The following is a 23,474-nucleotide window of genomic DNA, read 5'->3' as shown; positions in this document are numbered from 1 at the left end:
TGCATAAATTAGGGACATCTATTAAAATATAACATTCTTTACAGTACTGAAAGTGATCTGGCTTTACTGGTTGGTGTTAAAGTGGGGATACTAACTCCAATTTTTCAGGTTTTTTTTAAAGTAATCTGATTTAAAAATTCTGCTTTGGCAAATTTAAGTGAAAAGACAGCAAAAGAAAAACTCCATCTGCTTTCACCAGTCATGTACATGCTCTCTTAGCTAAAGTCAATGAACGGTGAGAATGTCTAGTCTAAAAAACAAAACCAACTGTCTAAAAACTCTTTTCTAAGATCAAGTAAACTAAGAAGAACACAAGAACGAACATTTTTTTTCTGATAATTTTATTTTCACATTACTTTAACATTTTTGAAACTATTTAACAGTTATTTAAAAGACAGATATCATTTCTTTTGAAGAGAATACATTTGTCACATATTCCCTAAGAAATTCACAGAATGTAGTATGAATAGTAAACCAAAAAAATTCTGCCTTCAAACATCCGTGCTGACTCCAGTAAGCCCAAAGAAGTATAACAGAAGGACTCTCATGGCATTTCAGAGAGACATACAATCCTTCTTTCTTTCAGAATAATTTAAAAATTTGTCACGAACAGATCAAGTTTAAAAATGGAACACTTGTTATTTTCCTTGTATTTTCAGTCTAGACTAAAGTGGTCCCAGTCTAGAAAAGCACTACAGAATGCATCTAACTATAAACACCCAAGAAGTCCTTTGAAAGCCACTTCTGAGGTGATTTGCAAGAATGAAGTCAGATTGAGCAGTCTCCTTCTTTTCTTGATCTGTTGCCTGTATTTTTGCAATAAAGGTAACAGATTGTACAACAGAGAAATTTTGAGAACAGCTTGAGGAACTTCCAGAAAATAAACTCAGAAGAAAACTGTGGTTTAAAAGGGAATATTATGCCACTTGCTTATGGCTAGTTACCAGTCTCCTTTCTCTCAGCAAGTCGTTATTCTCAGAGTAATACGACCAAAGCTCCCCAGGCTGGGAAGTGTCAGGGTAGGAACAATCGGAGTTTGCCATCCAAGGTGGCTGTGGTGAGCTGCAGTTCAAAAGAAAAGAACATATGGCTTTAATGAAGATCTTTCCAGTAAGCACAGTTTACTTTAGAGCAACAAACTGAATGAAGATCATTAAGATGATATTTAAATTACTTCTATGTTAAAAGGTCCAGGATTCATTTAAAAAAAAAAACAAACCCATAGACTCCTCTCAACCAAGCTAATCTGAGAATTCCATTTCACTTAGACTTTTATTTTCTAACTATTTTCAAATTTGTGTCAACATCCACTAACACATCAACAGTCTGTAAAACTGAAGCATATGTTAAAACCACATAGAAAGTCAAACAGACTTCACTGTGTATGACTCAAGAAGGGAATATGGAAGAAATAAGAACAAGCTGGAATAAATGAGGATGGAAAATACTGTGAATTAAATCAGGCATACCAACAAATACAGTTTTCTGATTTTTATTGGTGTAAAGTGTAGAGTAAGAATTTCCTTTGTAAGAAAGTATGTTGAAAAATTTTACGAAGAGGAAAGTCTTGAAGACGTGCATAAAGAGCCTTCAGTTGCGTGAGCTTTCCTTCACCAGTGTCAGAAGATCTTAACTATAAAATAAGAGGCAACACTATTTTCTGCACTTACCCCCACAAACAAGCACTTGAAAACCTGCTGTATCTCAGAAAGGGATAATCTACAAATGACACCACTCATTAGTAATTAAAAATTCAAAGTGTTTACTCCTTGCATATTAGGATTTGCAGTTATTTCACACCAGTGATAAAAAATCTGAAGGGCTGGAACCAAACAGGCATCTCATGCCCTAACCAGTTCATTTGGTTAACTTTTTGCATCCTCATTTTTCTTGATCTGTTCTTTCTTTGACACTTTGTCTCATTTGCTTTCCTCCTTTGGAGAAAGGAACTCTGTGTTCAATGAATTATGCTCTTGGGTTTGTATTCCCTCCTTCAATATCTCCAATGACTGATTCTAATTTCTCATAAGTTATCTCTCAAGACAGTGACTTATATTCTCTTATTTTCTTTTTCTTACTCTCACTTACATAACCTGAAATAATTGTCCAATCTAATTTCTCCAACTCTACTTTTTACAGCTATCCAAGATTACTACATACTCCCAAAGACTTCTAATATGGTTTTTATCTACCTCTGCACCTTATTATTGTGTTGTTATTTAACCCCAGACAGCAACTAAGCACCCCACAGCTGCTTGCTTACTCACTCGCTCCACCCCAAGGGGGATGGGGCAGAGAATCAGAAGAATAAAAGTGAGAAAGTTTACGGGTTGAGATAAAGACCGTTTAATGGGACACAAAAGGAAGAAAATAACAATGATGTTAATGATAACAATAATGATGAAAGAGTTATAATATACAAAACAAGTGATGCACAAGGGTAACCACTCGCTGACTGATGGCTAGACACTTTGCAAGCAGATGCACTAAGCCAGCTTTCCCCTCAGTTTATATACACTGAGCATGATATCATATGGTATAGAATATCCCTTTGGCCAGTTTGAGTCATCTGTCCTGGCTGTGTCCCTCACAACTTCCTGTGCCCTTCCAGCCTTCTTGCTGGCAGAGCAGGAGAAGCTGAAAAATCCTTGACTTGGTATAAAAGCTGCTTAGCAAAAACTAAAACATCAGTGTGTTATCAACATTGTTCTCATACTAAATCCAAAACACATCAGCTACTAGGAAGAAAATTAGCTCTATCCCTGCCAAAACCAGGACATATTGGAAAGAAAATGTATCTATAAAATACCTAAGTAATGTGTCCTTTCTAAATTTCTGTAGCCATTTATCATGTGCGGGGGGAAAAAAATAATTATTTTATTAATTTATTATTATTTCATGTTATCAAAAGAAAACTGACCTAACCTGAGAAATCAGAGATTAATTCTATTCTATTACAGGAGATAATATAGAAATCTTATTTAGCTTTCAATTTAAAACAAAATAATTTTAAATAAACTCAAATTTTACAAGACCTAAGGATGTCATCTTGTCCATCATCCTGCTCCAGGTGCAACAGAAAACATTAGATAAGCTTAGCTATGGCTTTCTCTGGCTAAATCTTGAAAAATTTCAAGGAAATTTCACAAATTCCAGTGTTTAACTGCCTTCTTAGTGTCTTTCTATTTTTTTCCCTAATGTCCAACCTGAACCTCAAAAACTGCAATGTGTGGTCAATCCTCCTGTGATATCCTCTGACAGTACTGAAACACAGCTTGGCTTCCACCTGCTAAATGTATTCGCTACACTGCTATTACATTCTGCTTCCAGGGACCTTCTGTTTTCATTAACCATAAAAAATTATCTTTCTACTCCAACTAACCACCTCCACATTTTGGCAACATCAAACCAATCACTGAATGGTTGGCTGAACTAAAAACGCCCACCTTCTGGCTTTAAGATCTCTCCTTGTTGGTCACGTGCTCTAAACTGCTGTCCCTCAAGTCCTTCTCCTTCCTTTTCCCTCTCTTTTACTTTTTCCACCTGTTTTCCTTGGCAGTTGATAAAATGAGGTTGGCCTTTGGCTGCACCATTCTCCTGAGAAGTGTTACACTCAGTATCTTGCCATGAACAAAAGGAATATACCCTATATACAGAGCCAATAGTTTTTATTTAGCCCAACCAATGTTTTAAAAGCCTAACAAAAATAACCTAATTATTAGACAGTTAACACTCATAATACAAAAAATGCCTAATTATTTAAAAATATTTCATAAAAAATAGAGGGTTTGATGGGGTCAATTAGTCATTAGCATCCTGAGTTCTTTCAGTGTTAATGGTGATTTTCCTCCTTAGAATGAGTTTTTCTTGGGTTATAGATTTAGACATTACATGGGTTAATGTAAACTAGCTCTGCTCTGGTTCAATGGACTGAAAGTCAGCATACTGAGTCCATTTTCTGGTTTGACTTTGTCAGAGACAAGCCTAAAATGCATCCTCACTAAGTATACAGCAAAGAGAAGTGAAGTGGGATAAGTAGGGACAACTGGGAGATTCAAAAGCAGATTTCTGATCCAAACTAAATTGCTAATACACACTTACAGGGAGCCCAGCTCAGCCTTCAGATGTTAGTATAAATTCCTATGCCTGACTGCTGAAAAAGCATATTCACTTACGTAAGTGGCATACTACATAGAACCACAGAATATGCCGAGTTGGAAGGGTCCCGCAAGGATAATTGAGTCCAGCTTCTGGTCCTGCACTATCCCAAGAGTCACACCATGTGCCTGAGAGCATTGTCCAAATGCCTCTGGAACCCTGTCAGGCTGGTGCTGTGACCACTGCCCTGGGGAGCCTGTTCCAGCGCCCAGCCACGCTTTGGGGTGTGAACCTTTAGGAAACTTTTCCTAATATCCAACCTAAACCTCCCCTGACACAACTTCAGGCCATTCCCTCGGGTCCTGTCTCTGGTCACCACAGAGAGATATCAATGCCTACCCGCGCCCCCTCCTCCTGCTCATGAAGAAGTTGTAACTGAAATGTGGTCTCCCCTCAGTCTCTCCTTCTCTTCTTTTATGAAGGGACTGAAGATAAATTCACAACATCCATAACAATAGTTTTAGACTGTGTTATATTTCAGGCACTATAGAAATTTTGGTTAATAGTGTAATAGCAGTATAATAACAGTATAAAGCTAATTGCAATTTGTATTAACATAGATAATAAGAGCTACTAAAAATCTGGCCTGTAGGACCCTTTAAATTCCTGGTTTATCACACTTAAGAGCTATTAAAATTTATTAATAATGTCCTCAACCATATTTAGAATCTATAGAAATCTCAATAAGATTTTTTTTTAAAATATTTGACTTATGATGATATTACATCTGCAAATAATGAAAGTATGTTACTTCATTCAAACCCCTCAGTTCCCAAACGTGCTACTCCAAAACTGTTTTATATTAGATTTGAAATCTCTATAGTAGTTAAGTCAATATACTACTTAAGATTGAAAAAGAAAAAAACCCAAACAAACCAAACGCCCAAACTAATTATGTCTTACTATTACATATTCAAATCTTGGCATCAGTTCTGTGAATAATTTGACATCTACGTAAAGGTTTCCTATGGGACAAACACCAGAATATTATGGAATATTATGAAATTGTGGACTATTTTTTATATCAATGGATATATGAGCAAAGAACAAAACCTTCAAGCAGGGTGGGGAAAAAGATTGAAGTTCTGTGCATTTTAGAGCTTTTTACAAAAAATTCAAGCTTTAGAAAGTACCTATGACATTTGACTCCAGAATGGGGAAGAGAACAAGTTCTTGAACACAGCTCTCCTCTACTTCATGATCTGCACAACATAGAAAAGTTTATTGGATATTTAAGCTAAACCAGTGACATGCAGTGTTGGAAGGCTATCAGTTAACTAGCAGCATGATTTTCAAGACACTGTCTACTGCATTACCTTTTATATTAACATAGTATATATATTTTTCTAGAATTATCTTTGGTTGGAGGGAAATACATTTCTGTAGTGATATCACACCAAAAAAAAACCCAAAAACCATGCTGCAAATTAGAGACCTGAATTTTTTTAAGCTACAAACACAAATGGTTGAATTTGTATAGAAATGCATCAAACTAATATTCTGTTTTAATATTTCACACGTGTATATATATATTTGTATAGAGGGCAGGCTTCAAGACATACTGTACTTCAGGAAATAACAAGAATCAAAGCAATTTCATCTATTATCACATTACAGGTACATAATATGTTTTTGCTTTCTTTTAGTTAGTATAAGTATGTGTAATATGCAAGTAGAGACACAAATTTTGAAAATGTCCACTAGATGCACAGCAAAAAGTACCATCTTGCCAAAAGTCCAGTATCTAAGCAGAGCAGATGAGAATGTAGTTTTTAGGGGGTTAGTATTTTCAGCTTTCATTATTCAAACTTTTCTATGAAAATAAGAGGCCACAGGTAGAACCAATGCTCTTGAATTTTGCATTTGTTTCAGAACTAGCAACAAGCAAGAGCAACAGGAAAAGGAGGCATTATGGAATTGGATTTTACTACATTTTTCTTGTTCAGAAAGTAGGGTCCAAAGCAATGCAGAATTCATCACCTTTAATCCTGATGATCTATAGTGCATGAAGGCTTTACCAACTCTGATTTTGTGGTTTAAGCCAAGAACAGAAGACATGTAAGCAGCACTTTGGAAAGATTTGTTCTCTTGAAAGATGAGTGTTTAATTTGACAGCTGCACGAGTGTTTAATTTGACAGCTGCACTCTTAAGCATTCAATCAGTTAGCTCAAAGCCACATGAGTTTTTTTGCAAACAGAAGACAGAAGTTTTTATTAAGATAGCTCTCCTATTGCAGAAATGAGAACTGAGGAGAAAATATAAAAAACAGGTTAAGAGCTTTTAGCCATAATTCCTTGAGGTGTATCATACACACATAACCATCTAGGGGCAAGTACCTGTAGCATCACTCGAGCTGACAACTTCAGTTTTTATAGTACTTGTATGCTATACATGATCACATTTTTCCTCCCATTATGCATGGATAGGGTAGGTGGATTTTACTGTCTCTAATGCCTGTGTTTGATATGCTTTGCATATCAGAGATGGCTTGCCTATTCAGAGGGACTCAAGTTCAGGGGCCACCATGAATGAGACATTAAACAGCTGTTAAAGGACCCACTGGTGATGTTTATATAGAGATGCTCTAGGTAGGCTTTTGGCCTTAAAGAGGAGAAAGTTTTTTCTAGAATTGATAGGAAGGATAATTGTATAGAAAGCCAAATTATTCAATAGATTGAAGTTGTAAGAGGCAAACAATGTCTCAAAGTTAGTAAGCTGCAGCTGTAGAGAGGCCAAGGATTAAAAACATTTTTCCAGACCACCTATATGTGCAGAATGCCATCAGAAAATTATGAAAATGTAACAGATCCACCATATCCAGTATTTTCACTAGTCACATAAACAAATGAACAGATACATTTAAAGATAACTAGGTATAAAAATATTCTATTCTTCCCATACTGGACTGGAATTTCAGCCTCTTCAGGACTCATTATTGTTGAGGTTTATTAATTTGCCTCTCTTCTATGCAAAGCTTAAGTCCACTGCCAGCAAGGTGCAGTCTGTGTTCCCTATACACTTTGTAGCCTTGTACTGGAGTGCCTCCACTGATTATCCTTCTTCCACCAAATATTTCATAAGCCTATCAGATCACCCAGGGCCACCTTCCCTCAGTGCTGTCCACTCTGTTTTCCCATCATATTTCTTTGGTTTTAAAACCTTTTGACTTTCCTTATGACTCAGATTAAGTTTATCTCTTCTGGACAGATGTTCCTGGAGCCTCCTGGGAGGCTTCTCTAATGCATAATACTTTTAAATGCACTACCTACTTCAGCACCTACATTTCTTTGCTGTCAGCCTTTAATAAATATTATTTAAGTGTTCAGTAAAAGCAGAATTTTCATCTATTTAATTTAACATGACATTTTTATAGGCAAGTAAAACTAGTAACTCACAATAATTCTTTTGATGTGTCAAAATTACTTGATCAACTTGTTCTTGGATTCTTCATTACATTTATGTAAGATCCATTTCCAATTATGTTCACAAATCTGGAAATACTGAGTTTGGCTGGGGTTTTTTTTGTCTTCTATCAATTCCTATGTACCCTAGATTTCCTCCCTATTATTTTTTTCTCAACCTAAATAACTAGGAAAAAAATTTCCAGCAAAGTATTTTTTTCTTTCTAGTAGATAAACTGAGTTGCCTGCCAAACATTTGTTCAAAAGGCAATCATGGCAAATGTCTTACTGCATGTCTCAGGTCTAAAATTAAGAAACTACAGATTTGAAAGTTCATAAGAAAGAACTAGAATTGAAAAGATCAAAACCCATTAACATGGAATAACTTATGTAACCTTTTCCTAGGCTAAGGAACAGAGAAGAGGAATAAAACACATCAATATTGATAAAAGTATTCAAGTTAAAAAGGAGAAGAAATTTCAAAACCAAACTGAGCCATTTATATTGAATTTCTGCTCACATCTGAGGTTCAGGCAAACTGTAACTGTTTTACAATGCATTCAGCTTTATTTAAAATAATAAACAGGCCCCAATATCTAAGGTAGGGATTTTATCCCTTGGCAAAACTCCAGTTGACTTCTTGGGGGCCAGGGCTGTAATTAAGATCTTTAATTTGCAGTATGTGTATGTAAGCCACTTCATCGGTTGTTCTGACTTCCCTTGCCAGATTACAGACGTACAGAAAGCTGACCCTTACTTCAGATTACTTAATTATACTTCCAGTAAGTTAATTTGCAAGTTTCCTATCAAATTAAGAGTTTTGAGGTATTTTGACTTGTTTGAAAAGCAGAGCTAATGTGGGTTCAGAATACAAAGGGAAACACATCTCAGACACCAAAATCTTACAGCAAGAACATTTCTAGTTTCTGCATTAATCCAGCATTCCATAAAGCCCCCACACCTTGGGAACCCAAACTCTCCTCAATGAGATGGTGGGATACCCTGTCTTATGTCCAGTCCCAAATTACACAATAATCCACACTGGTTCTTACATCAGAAGTCAAATGTCAATGTGTCTGACTGTAGCACAGCAACACAGCAATACTTCCTGCTGTGGGAATTCACACACACAGCTAATTTATGGACAAGGGAAAAACTTAGCCTAGAGTTAGGGCTTCTGAAGAGCCACGGAGAAAGTAGCATAGTATTACCAATGCTTAAGACACAGTTGCTGCAGACAACATAAGAATCAAAATTGTTTCCCTCATAGCATAAGAATTGACGAGTGATTTTGAGGTTTTACTCATAAGTGATGCAATTTGTGACATATTATTCTTCACATATTATTCCTCAAATTGCCAAATATGGTTCTTGGCTGCCTTGTACACAGAAGTTTGGCTTTCCTTGGCAAAGGCTAAATTGTGCTTGCATCAAGCCTATTGGAGTCAATAATAGATACCGTTTCTTGAGGCCAGTGGAGCATTTCTTGAAATGTAATGTTCAAAACTTGCTACAGTGTTCCACGTGGTGACTCAACAGCACTGATGTAGATTGGATAAACTACAAAAATTGTTTGATGTCTCACATTCATGTGTTGCCATCCCTCATTCAATGCACTTAGTGCAAAACTTGGCAACTGACAGTATGACTTAATGTGCCAATTATGCCTGTATTCCAAGAAATGGGTTTCTAATTTACCTTAATTAGAGGTACCATGATAATCACCTGAAGCTATTTCAATTTTATTTCTGTCACAGATAAAATAATTTCCATTCCTATGTCTCATTACCACTGCTAATTCTTCTTTGGCTTCCATTTTCTATTACAACATCAATAAGAAATTAAAAACATACCATGAACATTTCCTCTTCTGCTATAACCTTGCTTTACTCCCCTTGTTGGTAAAATCATGCCATAAATTAACAATGCAAGTTTATATGGGCATTTATGCATGAGTTCCTATCCATACACATACATAGAGTTTATTGTTACTTTCTTCAAACTTTAAAAGTTTGTTATGTATTGGTTGTGTTTCAGATAAAGAACTGGTTGTGTTTCAGATAAAGAATACCTCTGAGGCTTTCTTACTGAACCCAAAAGAGTGCTATGTTAGTATTACTGTGTCTTTATAAATACACATCAATTAACATAAAAAAACACCCAACACAACAAACAGCTGGCTAGCCTCAGGATATTACATTGAGGAAACGTAAAATATCTTTTACTTCACTGGTTCATGTACATAAAAACAGTAGAAGGAATAAACCTATCCATTGTTAGACTAACCCAACCTAAACTTTTCCAATTTGTTCTAAATTTACGGTATCTAAACAGCCTGTAAGCATTTGTATCTGGAATTTCCTTTGAGAGTTCATACTCAGAGTCAGCACTTCCTTGCTTTCTGATAAAAATGCCGAAGAGTTTCCATGTTCCTGGATGAAGCTGTGCTCCCATTGGAATTGAGAGGAAAGTCACCAGCAACTACAAAGAGCTGGAAATAATTTCTTGGGGTTTGTGGTTTATACCACCAACAAAGATTACCACTTCTGCTTTAGGTATTCATATTGACTGCTTCATCTGTTTTGTTATCATAAAAGAGACTCACAGAGTTTTAAAATCTTGTGGAGATTGAGATGTGGAATAGGAATCCCACAAAAATATTTCCAACTGTAACAATAAAGAAAGACCCAGAAGCAGATTCTCATTCCTGTCCAGATTTAAACTGGATAATTCTACTGGTTTTGTTGTAACTCCACTTTTTCATTACTTTGACTCATATCATAGTCAGTTACATCTCAGCTGCAAATGGTCCTTCTACCAAAAAATTTGACCATGGAATTCATTCTTTAGATGGCCACCTCAGCTCTCCATAAAACAGAATAAGTAAGCAGCTCAGAAAGGAATCCAGAGCAGCACACCGAGTAGGAAGATGTTTGCCAGCAGAGACAATAGAGGAACAACGATGTCACAGAATTGTCCTTGCTTCCATCCTTTCCCAGGGTTTGGCTCCTTACCGTGGACGAGGCAGTGGGAAGCTCATTTCACTCAGGATTCACGGTCTAGAACATGTTCCTGAAAATGGTTTTTTACGGCCTGAATTGCTGTAACTATTGGCTGATTTCTGCAATTTATGTGGGATTTTTTTTTCTTTAGCTTCTGAATATTCTATTTAATATTCAATTTATACATACATATGTATATGTGTGTTTGTATGTTTATATACTTCAAACAGCTAACACTTTTAGACCAGGACCTGCATGGTTTTGGGTACTACCAAAGAACTGATGCGCACAAGAGGAGCTGACACTAGGAGGAGAACCTCCAGTATATGTTTTGGCATGTGGCTGCAGTTATGTGCAGGAGTTGGCAGTGTCATTCATTTCCAGATGAGCTAAATAATAGCCTGCACTGACATTTCACCATGAACTAAGTATAGGACATGGAATGAAAAGAATATTCTAGATCAAGGAACATTTATCTGTTTCATATATGATCAAGATCCATTCTGCAATTAAAAGTCTTTCTATCCCTAAACTTCCAACTAGAAGTCTGTTCCAGGTCCTCACTCATTTGATTACTAGGCAGGAAACTAAGAAAAAGATTTTAAGTTTTTCCACGATTTTTGTTTCTCAGAAACACTTTTTGAAAGTTTCATGGATGAAATAGAGAATTCTACTAAGAATTCCCCATTATATCAGTAATTCAGGCAATTCTCTGTTCTCCATAGCTCTCTATCTCAAGTTCAGTGTAGCAGACAGAAGTTTGCACTATCAGAAGACAGTTGCTAATCTGGCTGCTGATTTTTTCAGATACATATCCACTTTTAATGTGGGTCACTGTAATAAAGGGGTTGTCATGATTGCAGCCTACTGAAGGCCATCTTGCAGTCAGATTGCTGTCCATTTGCCCAGAGAGATTGTGGAGCCTCCATTCTGGAAGATATCCAAAAGCTGACTGGACATGGATCTGAACAACCTGCTGCAGGCAGCCCAGATTGAGCATAAGTGTTGGACTGGATGACCTCCAGCAGTCTCTTCCAACCTCAACCTTTCTGTGACTCTGTGATATTAGATTGGTGAAGCAGGAATCTGAAGATACTGCATGATGAAAAACAAAGAGCACAGTGTAGTTATTTGGCTCAATCACTATCATATGAGAAATAAAGTGCTAAGACTAGTCAAACTTGCGTAGAATAAAGCAAAATCCAATTAAATAAAAATATAAAATGTAAAATTAGTGGCATTTGTAATGCATTTTTAATGTAGAAAACACTTTTATGATAGTCTTACAATAGTAATTTTTTCAAAGTCTGCAAAATACACTTGGAACTCACATGGCTGGACAAATGATCAGGACTTTTTTCCAGATCATTTGTTTTAATGATGGGTTTGAAACAACTTAAATGTAATATCATACATTCTTCAAAAGCCTGCCATAATCTCTGAGGCTACTAATGTTTGCATGACATCATTGTCATTACAATCCTGTCTCTTCACTCAGTAACTAAATAAACTGAGGAAAACATGAAAAAGAGTTTTTACTAGCATCCTACTCAGGTGTATAATTTCAAATTCCACTTCAAAATCTGGACATTATCTCACAGGAAAAATACAGTAAAAAACCAAAATTCTTTCATGCAAACCTAGCCACACAAGCATAATCAGGCATTCCTCCTCAAAGAAGTAGCTTTACACCCCTAATTATCCTTGAAACACCAGACGAATGGATCTTTCTTTCTAAAACTGAAGCTTGTATCAGAATTTAACAGCCTCACATTTCTTCTTTTATTATTCCACATTCAAATGACTGAACATGTTTACTCAGAGTATAGTGTGGGGTTTTTTTACCAAAACCCAGATATTCTCATGCAATTTCCTATTGACTATTTAAAATAGTCTCTTCATTATGAAATAGTGTATCACAAAAGACAGAAAATTATCAAAAGAGTAAACCTTCTGTATGAAGGTATTTCTATTACTTCTTGCATTCAACATTTTCAAAACAAAGAGCAGGAGTAAAAGGAAATTCTCAGTATGATTCATCCTGAATAGTGTTGTTTTTATCCCCATATGGTATTTACAAAATTTCTCCAAGTGGCATAAAGTCTGTGTTACAAAAGCTTTGAGCAAGAGCAACTTTTTTCTTTTTTTTTTAATTAGGTGTTAAGTACTGATCACAGAGGCCCAAAGCAGCATAATGAAGTCATTTGTGCCTGGAAGACCTAGACCCAACTGACAGTAACTGCAGGTGGATGTATTTCTTCAGTGTACCTACATATACAGTTCAAATTGTCACCATAGTTTAAAAGATTTTGAAATAAAATGTATCAGATTAGTTGCCTAAAAGAAAGGGGTATAAAAGCAGACAGATCATTAAAACATTTTGCAATAACCTCAGTGGCTGGAGGCATCCTAAATTTTGCTGGGTAAAAGTAGAAGTAAACTAAAAGTAGTAGAAGTAAACTAAATTTTAGTTTAATTCTGGGTTAACAATTTAAATAAAGAAAATAAACAATTAATAGTTACTAATCTTCTTATATACTTCTACCAAAAAATTTACTACTGAGTTTATTTGAACATTTTTTTAAATACCACCAATGTAACTTTTAAAGAACTTTAAATTAATGGAAATGATAAAAACCCCTCAGCTCTGGCCTACCCTACAAAATACAGTATGATCTTTCTATGTAAGTTAAATTTTCTAAAGCCTCTTAACATTTACTAATGACCTTTAGTACATGTATACTGAAATTTATTAAAGCAAAAGTACAATCATTAAATAAAAATAATTCCAAATGTCTATTAATCTCATCTAAAATGGTAGAAAACAATGAAATTTATATTTGCATCATCCATAAACATATAGATGAAACAAAGTTTAACCTGCAATCAAAATTCAACCTGATACATGGACTGCAGAATTGTACCTTCCTAACCACAATAATAGAATGTAATTTCATAAAAAATCATTGCACTAGTATTATATTATTTTATTATATTATATTATTATTTCCCAAAGGATGAAACAGATTCCACTTTGTTAAAAATACTTCTGGAAGCAACTACTGAAAGTAATTCTTAAGATGAACTTTGAAGAAAAGGAGAAGCCAAATGTGTTTTCCATATAAAATGAAGTACAGGTGTTGGCAGTCAAAAACCATAAAACATAATGAGATGTCACCACCTGAAAAAAGTATCTTCCCACTCCTTAGTGACAAATTACAACTGTCTGTACATGAAAGAGTCCAGGTGACTCATTAGCAGCTGTGTGAGTGTGCCTTTAGAGCCTCCACAGGCTGTATTCTGAGAGACATGGGCTACTGTCACTTGGAATCTAACACATAAAAAGCATGGATAAGTCCTAAATCTGAGGGCTTTCCTGCCTTAAAATGGGAAAACCCTCTTGTCAAAAAGTAGAAGATGGTTTTTTACAGTCCGGGCAGCTAAAAGGCATCTACAAGTCTGCGCAGCAGGATCAGCTGCACGGCATGAATTTTCCATTCATAATCACCACAGTATGTAAAATCATCTTGAGGGAGAAGGCCATCACTCATTTCACTTTTGCCATTCAACAGATGGTTATTTTAAAATTTTTCAAATAGTCTTAATATTTTGAGATTATAATTGTTGACATCTGTAATTACAAGAAGTGTGCCAAGATGCAAACTTTTAATGGAAAATAGGGCACAACTGTGGACACATTAAAGTAAATGACTCTTGCTAAGTCAAACTTCTCAAAGAGAATCAAAGACCTGGTATACCACTCAGGATATCACAAGAGAGAAAGAGGGAGAATTTACATGTGTTATACAGGTAAGATATTCCTAAAAGTATTGTTTTCTTGAACTTACAAATATATTCTGAGCTACATAATATAATACAGAATATGAAAAAAAAACTCTAGTCCTGTTGTGATCATATTTAGTTTTATAAAGAAGTTTTTAAGATGATTGAAATCCTGTGCAGATTCACCTGTAAATCTTTTAAATCCACATTCTAAGTCTTAATGATACTTAAATATGCCTCTTCAGTGGTTTCCTATTCCTGTGCAAAATATTTGATGAGGGTGTACATATTTTTTTACTTGTAACCTTACACTTTTACAAAGAATAGGTCATCACATCTGGAATACTCTTCACTTCTCCACCCACAAAAGCAAGCAACAACAGAAGGAAAATGTGAACTGATTTAGCTTTTCACTTTCCATTTTAACTTCATCAAGTTTGAAGTTTAGTCTTTCTGGTAGCTGAAATCTGAAATAAACTCATCAAAGGTGCAATTTCAAGATTCCTCACCATTGCAATTTTATAATGCAACACTAGGCTCTACATGTGGAATTATTTCTTTCATAATATGAAGATTATTTATACACAAATTATTTAATGTTGCTTGCTGCCATTTGGGAAATAAGGACTATATCTGAAGTTCCTACAAGTGATAAACTTTGCTGTTTGTCATTTCCTCATTAACCTGATATCTTTTGGACAGTATATATAGTATAAATGTATCACAATAGAAAGTTGAAATGAAAATATTTTTGTAAAAATGCAAAATTTTTTTTTAAATCATGCTTTAATTTATTTTCTATTATGCCATTGGCAAGCATGCTGATTTCTATTTATGTTTTGGACTAAAATCCTATAAAATATGAAGGGCCCTAAATATGCACCATTATAAATATCCCCTCTAGCTAGCAAGTCACACAGAGAACACACATTTTCAATAATCTAATTTTCAGAGCACTGAGTATTTACCAATTTCTGTTAACTTTTCAAAATTGCAAATATGGAGAAATATTCTGCAGGAAAAAATGCAATGCCACATTGCAATTTGAAACAAAACCAACTACTAAAATAATATACACTCACAAAACACTCAGAACACTAACAGCAGTAGAACCAGAATTAGTTTCCTGGAATTTCTTAGCTCACAAAGGAAAAACACTAGAGAAACTAGATTAATAGCTTTCTTAAAACGTGCTTTTCCTAAGTGCATGATTTGTACAGCCAAATGAGAACTTTAAATGTAGCAAGTCAAGTAACAAGGTCATTCATATTCATTCAACTATACCTTTAAAAACATTTGATTTAAGTAACTCAGGGTGGTTAGACTGCATCCATTAAATTCAACCCAAGTTTTAAAACAACTGTAAGTCTTATAAGGAGAAGTCTGCTATTTATATCATCATAGAAACAAAAATGAAGAACTTGAAGGCATGAAATTTAGGGCATGCCTGTACTGTGAAATGGACCACGGTGTGGTTGTCCTTCAGTCAACAGAGAAACAAGGCAGTATGTCCATACGGTTTAGCATAGAGCCACACAGTCTTACTTATGTGAGCTCACAAGCAGTGAAGCCATGTTAGTTTGGTGTGACCTTCCAGAGAGTTAGTAAGGCTGACAAGAGGCATTAGCTCATTTACAGTCCTGGAATAAAACAGTTTAACTGCCCCAGACCACAAACTGGCTCGTTAGAACTCCACTGATGAGTTTAAGTCTGGTGTGACTAAAACAAGGCTAGATCCTTCATGCACACCTATGTAAATATCACAGAACTGCAGATTCCCAGAATGGGTCAGTTTGGAAGGGACCACATGGGATCATCTGGTCCAACTTCCCTGCTCAAGCAGGGTCATCCTAGAGCACATGTGTCAGTAATTTTAAAGTGGAGTAGTCTGCACAGACATTCATAGTCTGTGCACCCATGTGCAATCAAGCATCTAAGACTAGGGATATCCATAAGATTTCCCTGTCTCACTACCTGAACCTGAAAGAAAAGATGAAGAAAGGGCCCCACCTTTTTGATTACAAACCCAACTTCTCCCTTTCAAAAAGAGCCAAAGAGAAGGAATGCAGCTGTGAATACAAATAACAATTTACTAAGAATTTCCCTCCCACCATCCCTCTGGTTTTTGAAGAAATCATCTTTTCTCCCAGGTGATTATCACTGCATACTCACCCTCTGGATGGCCCCAGGCCATATAATTCCTAGCCTAATAAATTAGACAAATTCAGAGATACTAGAAGAACACATTCACTTTAGCAGTGGCATAATTTGCTGTAAAAGCATGGGTCAATCTTCAGACAGTAAGTATGCACATCACTAGCTTAGAGACATTTCCAGAATTTTCTTGGGAGTCCCTTCACATTGAGCTGACATCTTGCTGCTGAAAATTCTCTCCAGGACCTTCACAGCAGATATGCACAAAGCTGGCACTATTTTGGAGAGGAACTTAGTGAAAGCCTCAGGAGTAATCATATCAGGAAAAGCAAATAACATGCAGCAGTTCCTCTTAAAAAGACTGAATCTTTATATTTTTCCAGGAAAGACAGTGATTACCAAAAGGCCACTGTTATTAAAAGAAGATACCAGACTATAGACAGAAAGTTTCACAGCAAGCTGATACCCCTTTCTGTGATATGGTCTCTAGAGGGCAAAAATACCAATTGCTCAAACTTACAGTTGTCAGTGTATGGAAAAATTAAATAATCTTCCACAAGAGCACTGAGCAGACACTGATGCTAAGTGCATCTTCACACAGTTCACAGAATTCCTCATGTCAAACGGGGAAGAAATGGGTCTTCTGGGATTGAAATGCATCTGATTACATTCAGCATTGGAATGCCAGTCCTCTTTACTATGTATTTTTAGTTTCCTTTACATTATTAATTATGTGCCAACTAAACTTGCATTAACCCTCAGAGTCATAGAATATTCCTTGGAGCAGATTTATGAAGTTTGCACCAAAGATTCATTTCAATCCATTAAACAAGTCTGGGCTGATAAGCAGTCCTGAAATCATGACATCTCTACCATGCATGTCAGCTAATTTTCTTGAAAACATGCTGCCTTGCTTTTCTCTGTATTTACCAAAGGAAAACAGCTTGAAAAAGCAGAAACAAAAGGACTGTATTAGAGCTTCAGATAAAGACAAAAGATCCAGCAGGGAACCCTAAACTGGTCCTGGAGAAGAAAAGTTGGCATCTTCCTATAGGTGGTCCTGTTGGCAGAAGAGATAGCAATAGAGGAAAAATGGGAAAAGGCTGATTATGGTTGAAGCCATGGCTAGCAGCAGAGGCTCCTGGCATCAGCTGTTTCAGGGGAAGAAGAGCTTTGTACTTTTTCTTTCCTTTATACTCCCCTGAATGATTAACACATACATAAGCACCAGGGTTTGATCCAAGTTATTAAGACCTTCCTGAGCAGCCATGCAGAAGGTGAGGATGCCTGGACCAACTAACCCTTGAAATCTAAAACCAAATTCTCTACTAAAAACACCCACATTTTTCTCAGTAACTAAATAATAATCCAAAAATGAACATACATGAGCTCCTAAAGAGACAAACAGTGGAGAGAATGTCAGTTTTTCCTGATACTCCTGCCTGATTCAGGGTTTGGATACCCAAATGCTTAGCTGTATGTGTTCCTTCTTTAAAGGTTGGAACTGGGCTCCCAAACCAGAAGCACAGGTGAAGCTCAGTCCATTCATTTAGGGGACAATAGGAGGTCAACAGTGAAATGTCAAGACAGGCAGCATAATCAAGACCCAGCAATTAATGTGGAAGATGAACATGCAGAATATAAATAAAACACTACATCAAAAGAACTTTACCTCTGCTGGATAGTTAAGAAGAGAGGTGGTACATTCTCTAAGAGTTTCAAAAAGTAAACAGTGGAAAATTAGGAACATGTCCTGTTGTATTTCAGAGGCTAGAAAATCCTGGGGTCTTGTTTGCTGCCAAAGTTTGCAGGTAAGTTCCTAATTTTAACCTTACACACCTAAACCTGTCAAGTTAATTGGCAGATACAGAGATGTGCATGAAAACTTATGAAAGTTAATTCTATTCACCTCTGTGAAATATTTACAGAGAAAATAACTACAAAAATCTTTCTTCAGACTTTCAAGATGTCAACATTTTCTTGACTAGGTTCTGAGAGAAACCCTATTGTACATGCACCTTTCCACAAGAAGCTGTGTTAGTGGTTTTGGGTTCCCCATTTAATATGTTATATAACATCCTGACTGTGGCTCTAGGTATTACTCCAGTAGGCTTTGCTACTATTTGTTATCATTTCATGGCAGCCTCCAGTCACAACACTGCTAAAAATAAAACAGATAGCTGTTTCCACTAATAGCAGTCAGAGCAAGGTCCACTGTTTTGATCCAGTACTTTGAGCACACAAAACGCAAAACCACACTTGCTTATATTTTAAAATCACTGTCAAGTATAACTACAATGACTAACCTTTAAACAAAGTTCTGTATTTAGAAAAAGATCCTGTCTCCAAATATCAATATTTTTCACCATACATACTGCATAATGTCCTAGTTAGGCCAATCAAACCCCAAGTTCTTGGCCTGAAAAGCAGACTCCACAGCCAAATAAAATAGCACTGGGGATCTGTTACAAACATTTCATGAAAAATTTTCAAACCCAGAGTTTTCAACCCTATGACTATATTTTATATCATAAAGGACTGAGATTCTTTTTATAATTACCTATTTTCCAGTTTTTCTCTAAATTTTAACAGGTATTTGAAAATGGCTCTGGTATAAATTAATAATATGCTGTATCTTTTAAAAATAAAATACTTACTTAAACAATTTCCTTCCCAGAACACTGGGACTTAAAAATATATTTTTATAAGTCTGGAAAACTGCATCCACTCACAAAAGTATGTGTGACACTACAACTACTATTATTAGTCCATTCTTAAGTGCAGTGATCAAGAAAATCCTTTGTATCTTACATGAAAACAAACAACATGAGAAGCCACTGCTGCATAAAAAAGTTTTTCTCCCATATAGCAATCAGAGCAAATCCTTTTTCTGTTTAATTAATTTTGCTATTTTTTCTTTTATGTCATTATTATTATTAATTTAATATTTAATTTTTAATTAATTATTATATCTAATTCTTGGGGAAATGTATTACATTTCTAGGGTCATTATCTTGCAAGTACAAGGCGTATCTCTTTTTTATTCACCTTGTATTTGCTGGTGTTTTTTAGTACTTTTTTATTATCCTTTCTTGTTTTAAGAATTTTCCATCTTATAAAAATAAATGTTCATTCTACCCTTTCCTGCAACTTTAAAGCTTTCCGCTAAAATTGTGTGTGAATACTCAATTTTTTTGGTTTTTTTTTTTTCTTTTCTTCTGGATTCTGTTCTTCTTCTTTTTCTTTTTTTGTTTTGTTTGGTGAGTTTAATTGTATATAATTATTTTACATAATGATTTAGTACTCTGGCGGGATAAATTGCTACTACTTCTTTTGAAGATTAATTTTTACTCAAATCACTGTCAAGTATATTCCAAAGAACAAGCTTTTGATCTTGGTATTTTTTTCTCTGTAGTGCCTGAGTAAGATTTCTCCTTTAGGTCATAGACAGATCAGAAATAGGGAGAAACCTTTTTACATTTTTACCTAGTAGATGTATTTCCTTCAGGAACAAAAGACTTTTCAAACAGAAACAAGTAATCTTTTCTCCTCTTCTTTTTTCCAAGTGCCAGTACAAAGCCAAAGCCATTCAGCTGCCAAGGTTTGACAGGCATGCTCAGTGCTAATGTGTCACCTTCCAAAGGTACCTTTTGAATAAACATAAGCAACCAGATTAATAACATGTTCCGTATATAAACATAGGGTAGGATGGTGCAATTAGCCTTCTGAGAATCTAGTATTGCACATGGGAGAACATAAAGTATAACTATTTTGGCATGTAAATACCTAGACACTAATGGCATAAGCTCACACAAGTAAGAATTGTATCCATAAAGCAAATCCTTTGCCTTGGTTCTTATTTCATTTGAAAAAGTCAGAACCTAAAGGAGTTGTAAGACTGATGGGTCACTTTGAAACAGCATATCCTTGAGCTGCCATCATTCCTATAAAATTTAGTCCACAAGGAATATTATATTGCCCTACACAGCTAAGAAACTTTTTTTAAGAGACTCAGACTGATGTATGTTAAAATTGTGAAGAAAGAATTCTAAAGACTTTTAAAGAAGACAATTCTGTTCTATCCTTTTCCCCAAAAGCATGAGTTTCACAGCACTTTGCATGAAGATATGTAATACCCAAAGAGATTAAATAAAAAGCCTTTGTAAAGATCTATCTGCATTTTTCATGAAAGGTTGTCTTTTATACATTTATGAGTACAGATCTCAGAGACCAGTTCTACTGAAGATAAAATATAGGTTACCAGGAATGGCAATTGAAGTACCCAGCAGACCCTTGCCCTAATGACAGACTAGGTTTGTTTATTATGTACGTGGGTGAAGGAGTGACTGTGATGCTTCAGCTGAGCAGATGAACTGAAAAGGTTTACCTATAGGAATGGTCAGCACGAGTTTCAATACAGAATCTGAGATTCTTCTTTCTCTGCTTTTGGTGAGATTACTACCTTGGCTAAATAATGCTTCTTTTCTAGCACAAAATTTCATGTCTGTAATCCCTACAGTTTCTTTCCTAATCACCTTTATTTCTCCAAAGTATTTTCTACATTTGTCTTTTTCTTTTCACCTACTGCAGTGCTTCCTTGTCAGTTGAGATATTCCTCTTCTGTTCTCCTTCCTTTGCCTCAGAGGCCCAGTCCCACACATTAACTTCTTTCCTTTATTCTCTCCATTACTTATTAACATATCAATGTCATCTGACTCTTCCTCCTTCCAGTGTAAACACTCCTTAGTTTCTGTGTCCTTGAAAGGCCTGCTGCTGTCTGCATTTCTTTCTCCAGTTACAGATCACCTCTCATTTACTTAATAACAAAGCATGCACTGTTTGCAGTCAGGTTTGGTAAAGTTTTTTTTGCAGTCCTCTTGTCTATTTCATCCGTACTTGCTTCCATCTATCAAGCTGCCTTCAATACAGCTGATAATGCTTTTTCTGGATTTTAGATCTCTCTTGGATTCCATGCTTCTTCTGTGTCCTGATTATCTTTTATAAGTCCCTCAGAAGAGCATTCTTATATCCCAGTCAGCTCTCAACAACATTTCACAGAAGTCTGTCCTTACTTTTCTCTTTCCCCCCACTTACACATTAGATAATGTCAAGCTACTTTTTCTCTAAGCGTGACTCACAGTTAAACCTCTCTTCCAGACCAATCTCCATACCAGGCTAGTGATTCACCATTATTTCAACTCCAACAAGATTAGAACAAGGATCCTTATTTCTCTTTCACTGTAATTTTTGCTCAAACCTTCTCCATTATTGTAGTCAGTAACTTGTCACTGGGACAGGTAAATTGGAGATTATCTGCAACTTCAGTTTCCTTCTACATTGTCACCTCTAGGTTATGTGCTAGTCCTAAAAAATTTTCTGCTTAAGATCTCAAGCATATGGTCTTCCACATTAATTTAAACAGCTAAAACATTTATCTAGGTCTAGGACTCATTGCAACCATGTCTTTTTACCTCAGCTGGTTAGTTGCTTTTATCCTTCCTTTCTTTCACCACTGTCACCCCTTAATTCAAAACAAAACTGTGACTATACACCACCTTTCCTTTCTTTTGTTCACTGCATCAGACCTAAGCTAATAATTTTCACTATCAAATTTCCAAAGTTTGTTCCTGCATCAAGCTTTGAGCATCTTGCTTACAGGAGCACAGTTCCTGTGTCAGACATAAGTGCAACAAATAATTCCTTAGCCTGCCCTAACATTCAAAAGAACCAAATAGTTGTGGAATGCTGCAAAGTGTTAATTAGTACTACATCAATGTATTTTTACTTGCATGGAATGAAATTTGAAATTCAAAACTATATTGATAGGTAGCATGGGAAACCCAAAAAGATGATGCTTGAGTGTCAAAAAAAAATTACTTCTAAGAAGTTTATAAACATAATTGTAATAATCTTTGGGGTTTCCTGTCAGGGTAGTATAAAATAAGAGAATGTAGGGTATACTGTTAGTCTTCCAAAGTATTAAATTTTGAAGGTCATTAAGAGCAAATGTCCATGTTTAATAGAGTTTTTTTCACAGAACGACCGAAGACTCCATACAGACTTACAGACAGAGAAATCCTTACATGTTTACTCTGAGCAGCATAAAGAAGGCTCACAGGCAAGTGGAGAAAATAACTGTGATTTAAAAATTCAAAGAGACAGGTATTATTCTTTAATATCTCAATTCTTAAAATTGAAAATATTTAATATTTTCAAAACATTTCATATATAGCTATACATAACATAGTCTTTATATAACCTCCAGTTAAAAAAAGGACCGTATTACATCAGCAATAATAATATTACTTGCATGTCTTCAAAAAACAGCTCAAAATGGACGTTCAATAAAAATTGCTAATACCAAACACAGATTAAGTTTCTTTGGAATATGGAAGATTTAGCTTTGGGCATGCTGAATGCAGGACTTATGTGAAATTCCACCACTCACAACTGCCCACACATTGACCATAGAATTTTTCCACAAGACAATCTGTAACAAGTGAGGGTAAGCAATCTCTGAATGCTGTGACAAGCAAACACACAATGAATGCTCATGAAGTAATTTTTAAAAAAATATATATGTTCTTACCTTGTTGCAAACTCTCTGGCTCATGTGTTGGAGGTTTAGTAAATGTGCTAGTGCTTGTGCAAAAGACATACATCCTTAGCAAATGTCTAGAATTCAGACCAAATAGGTAATTCTGTCCACTTTCTTTTCCCTATGGCTTCCTGTGTTTTCTTTCCCTTGCTACACCTTTCTTACCTACATTTAATTAATGTTACAGATTTAATTAATGTACAGATAATTAATGTTATCTTTCCATCCCACTTCCAAACCACTCCACTTCTGACTTGGCACCTATGCAGTTTCCAAAGCAGTTTCTATGCACAGTTTCCTTGCAGATCCAAAGCTATGCAGAAGCCTAGATGGTGACTGTACTTCTGGCAATACCACTGCCCTGTCAATAATTTTGA

The 23,474-nt window shown here is 35.6% G+C and overlaps 1 protein-coding gene across 1 annotated transcript in view; it reads right to left on the bottom strand.

Moving 5' to 3' along the window:
- Positions 1-350: 350 nt before the first annotated feature.
- Positions 351-23,474, bottom strand: part of WDR27 (WD repeat domain 27) — a 94,576-nt gene continuing 71,452 nt past the window's right edge. The window contains exon 24 of the mRNA XM_048299635.1: positions 351-1,062. Coding sequence (XP_048155592.1) covers positions 1,015-1,062 — 48 coding nt within the window. The 3' untranslated portion in view covers positions 351-1,014. The remainder of the gene's footprint in view (positions 1,063-23,474) is intronic.

The sequence above is a fragment of the Corvus hawaiiensis genome, chromosome 3, assembly GCF_020740725.1.
Source record: "Corvus hawaiiensis isolate bCorHaw1 chromosome 3, bCorHaw1.pri.cur, whole genome shotgun sequence".
Lineage (NCBI taxonomy): Eukaryota > Metazoa > Chordata > Aves > Passeriformes > Corvidae > Corvus > Corvus hawaiiensis.
Note: the sequence above shows the minus strand (reverse complement) of the source record. Positions and strands in the feature narration are given on the sequence as shown.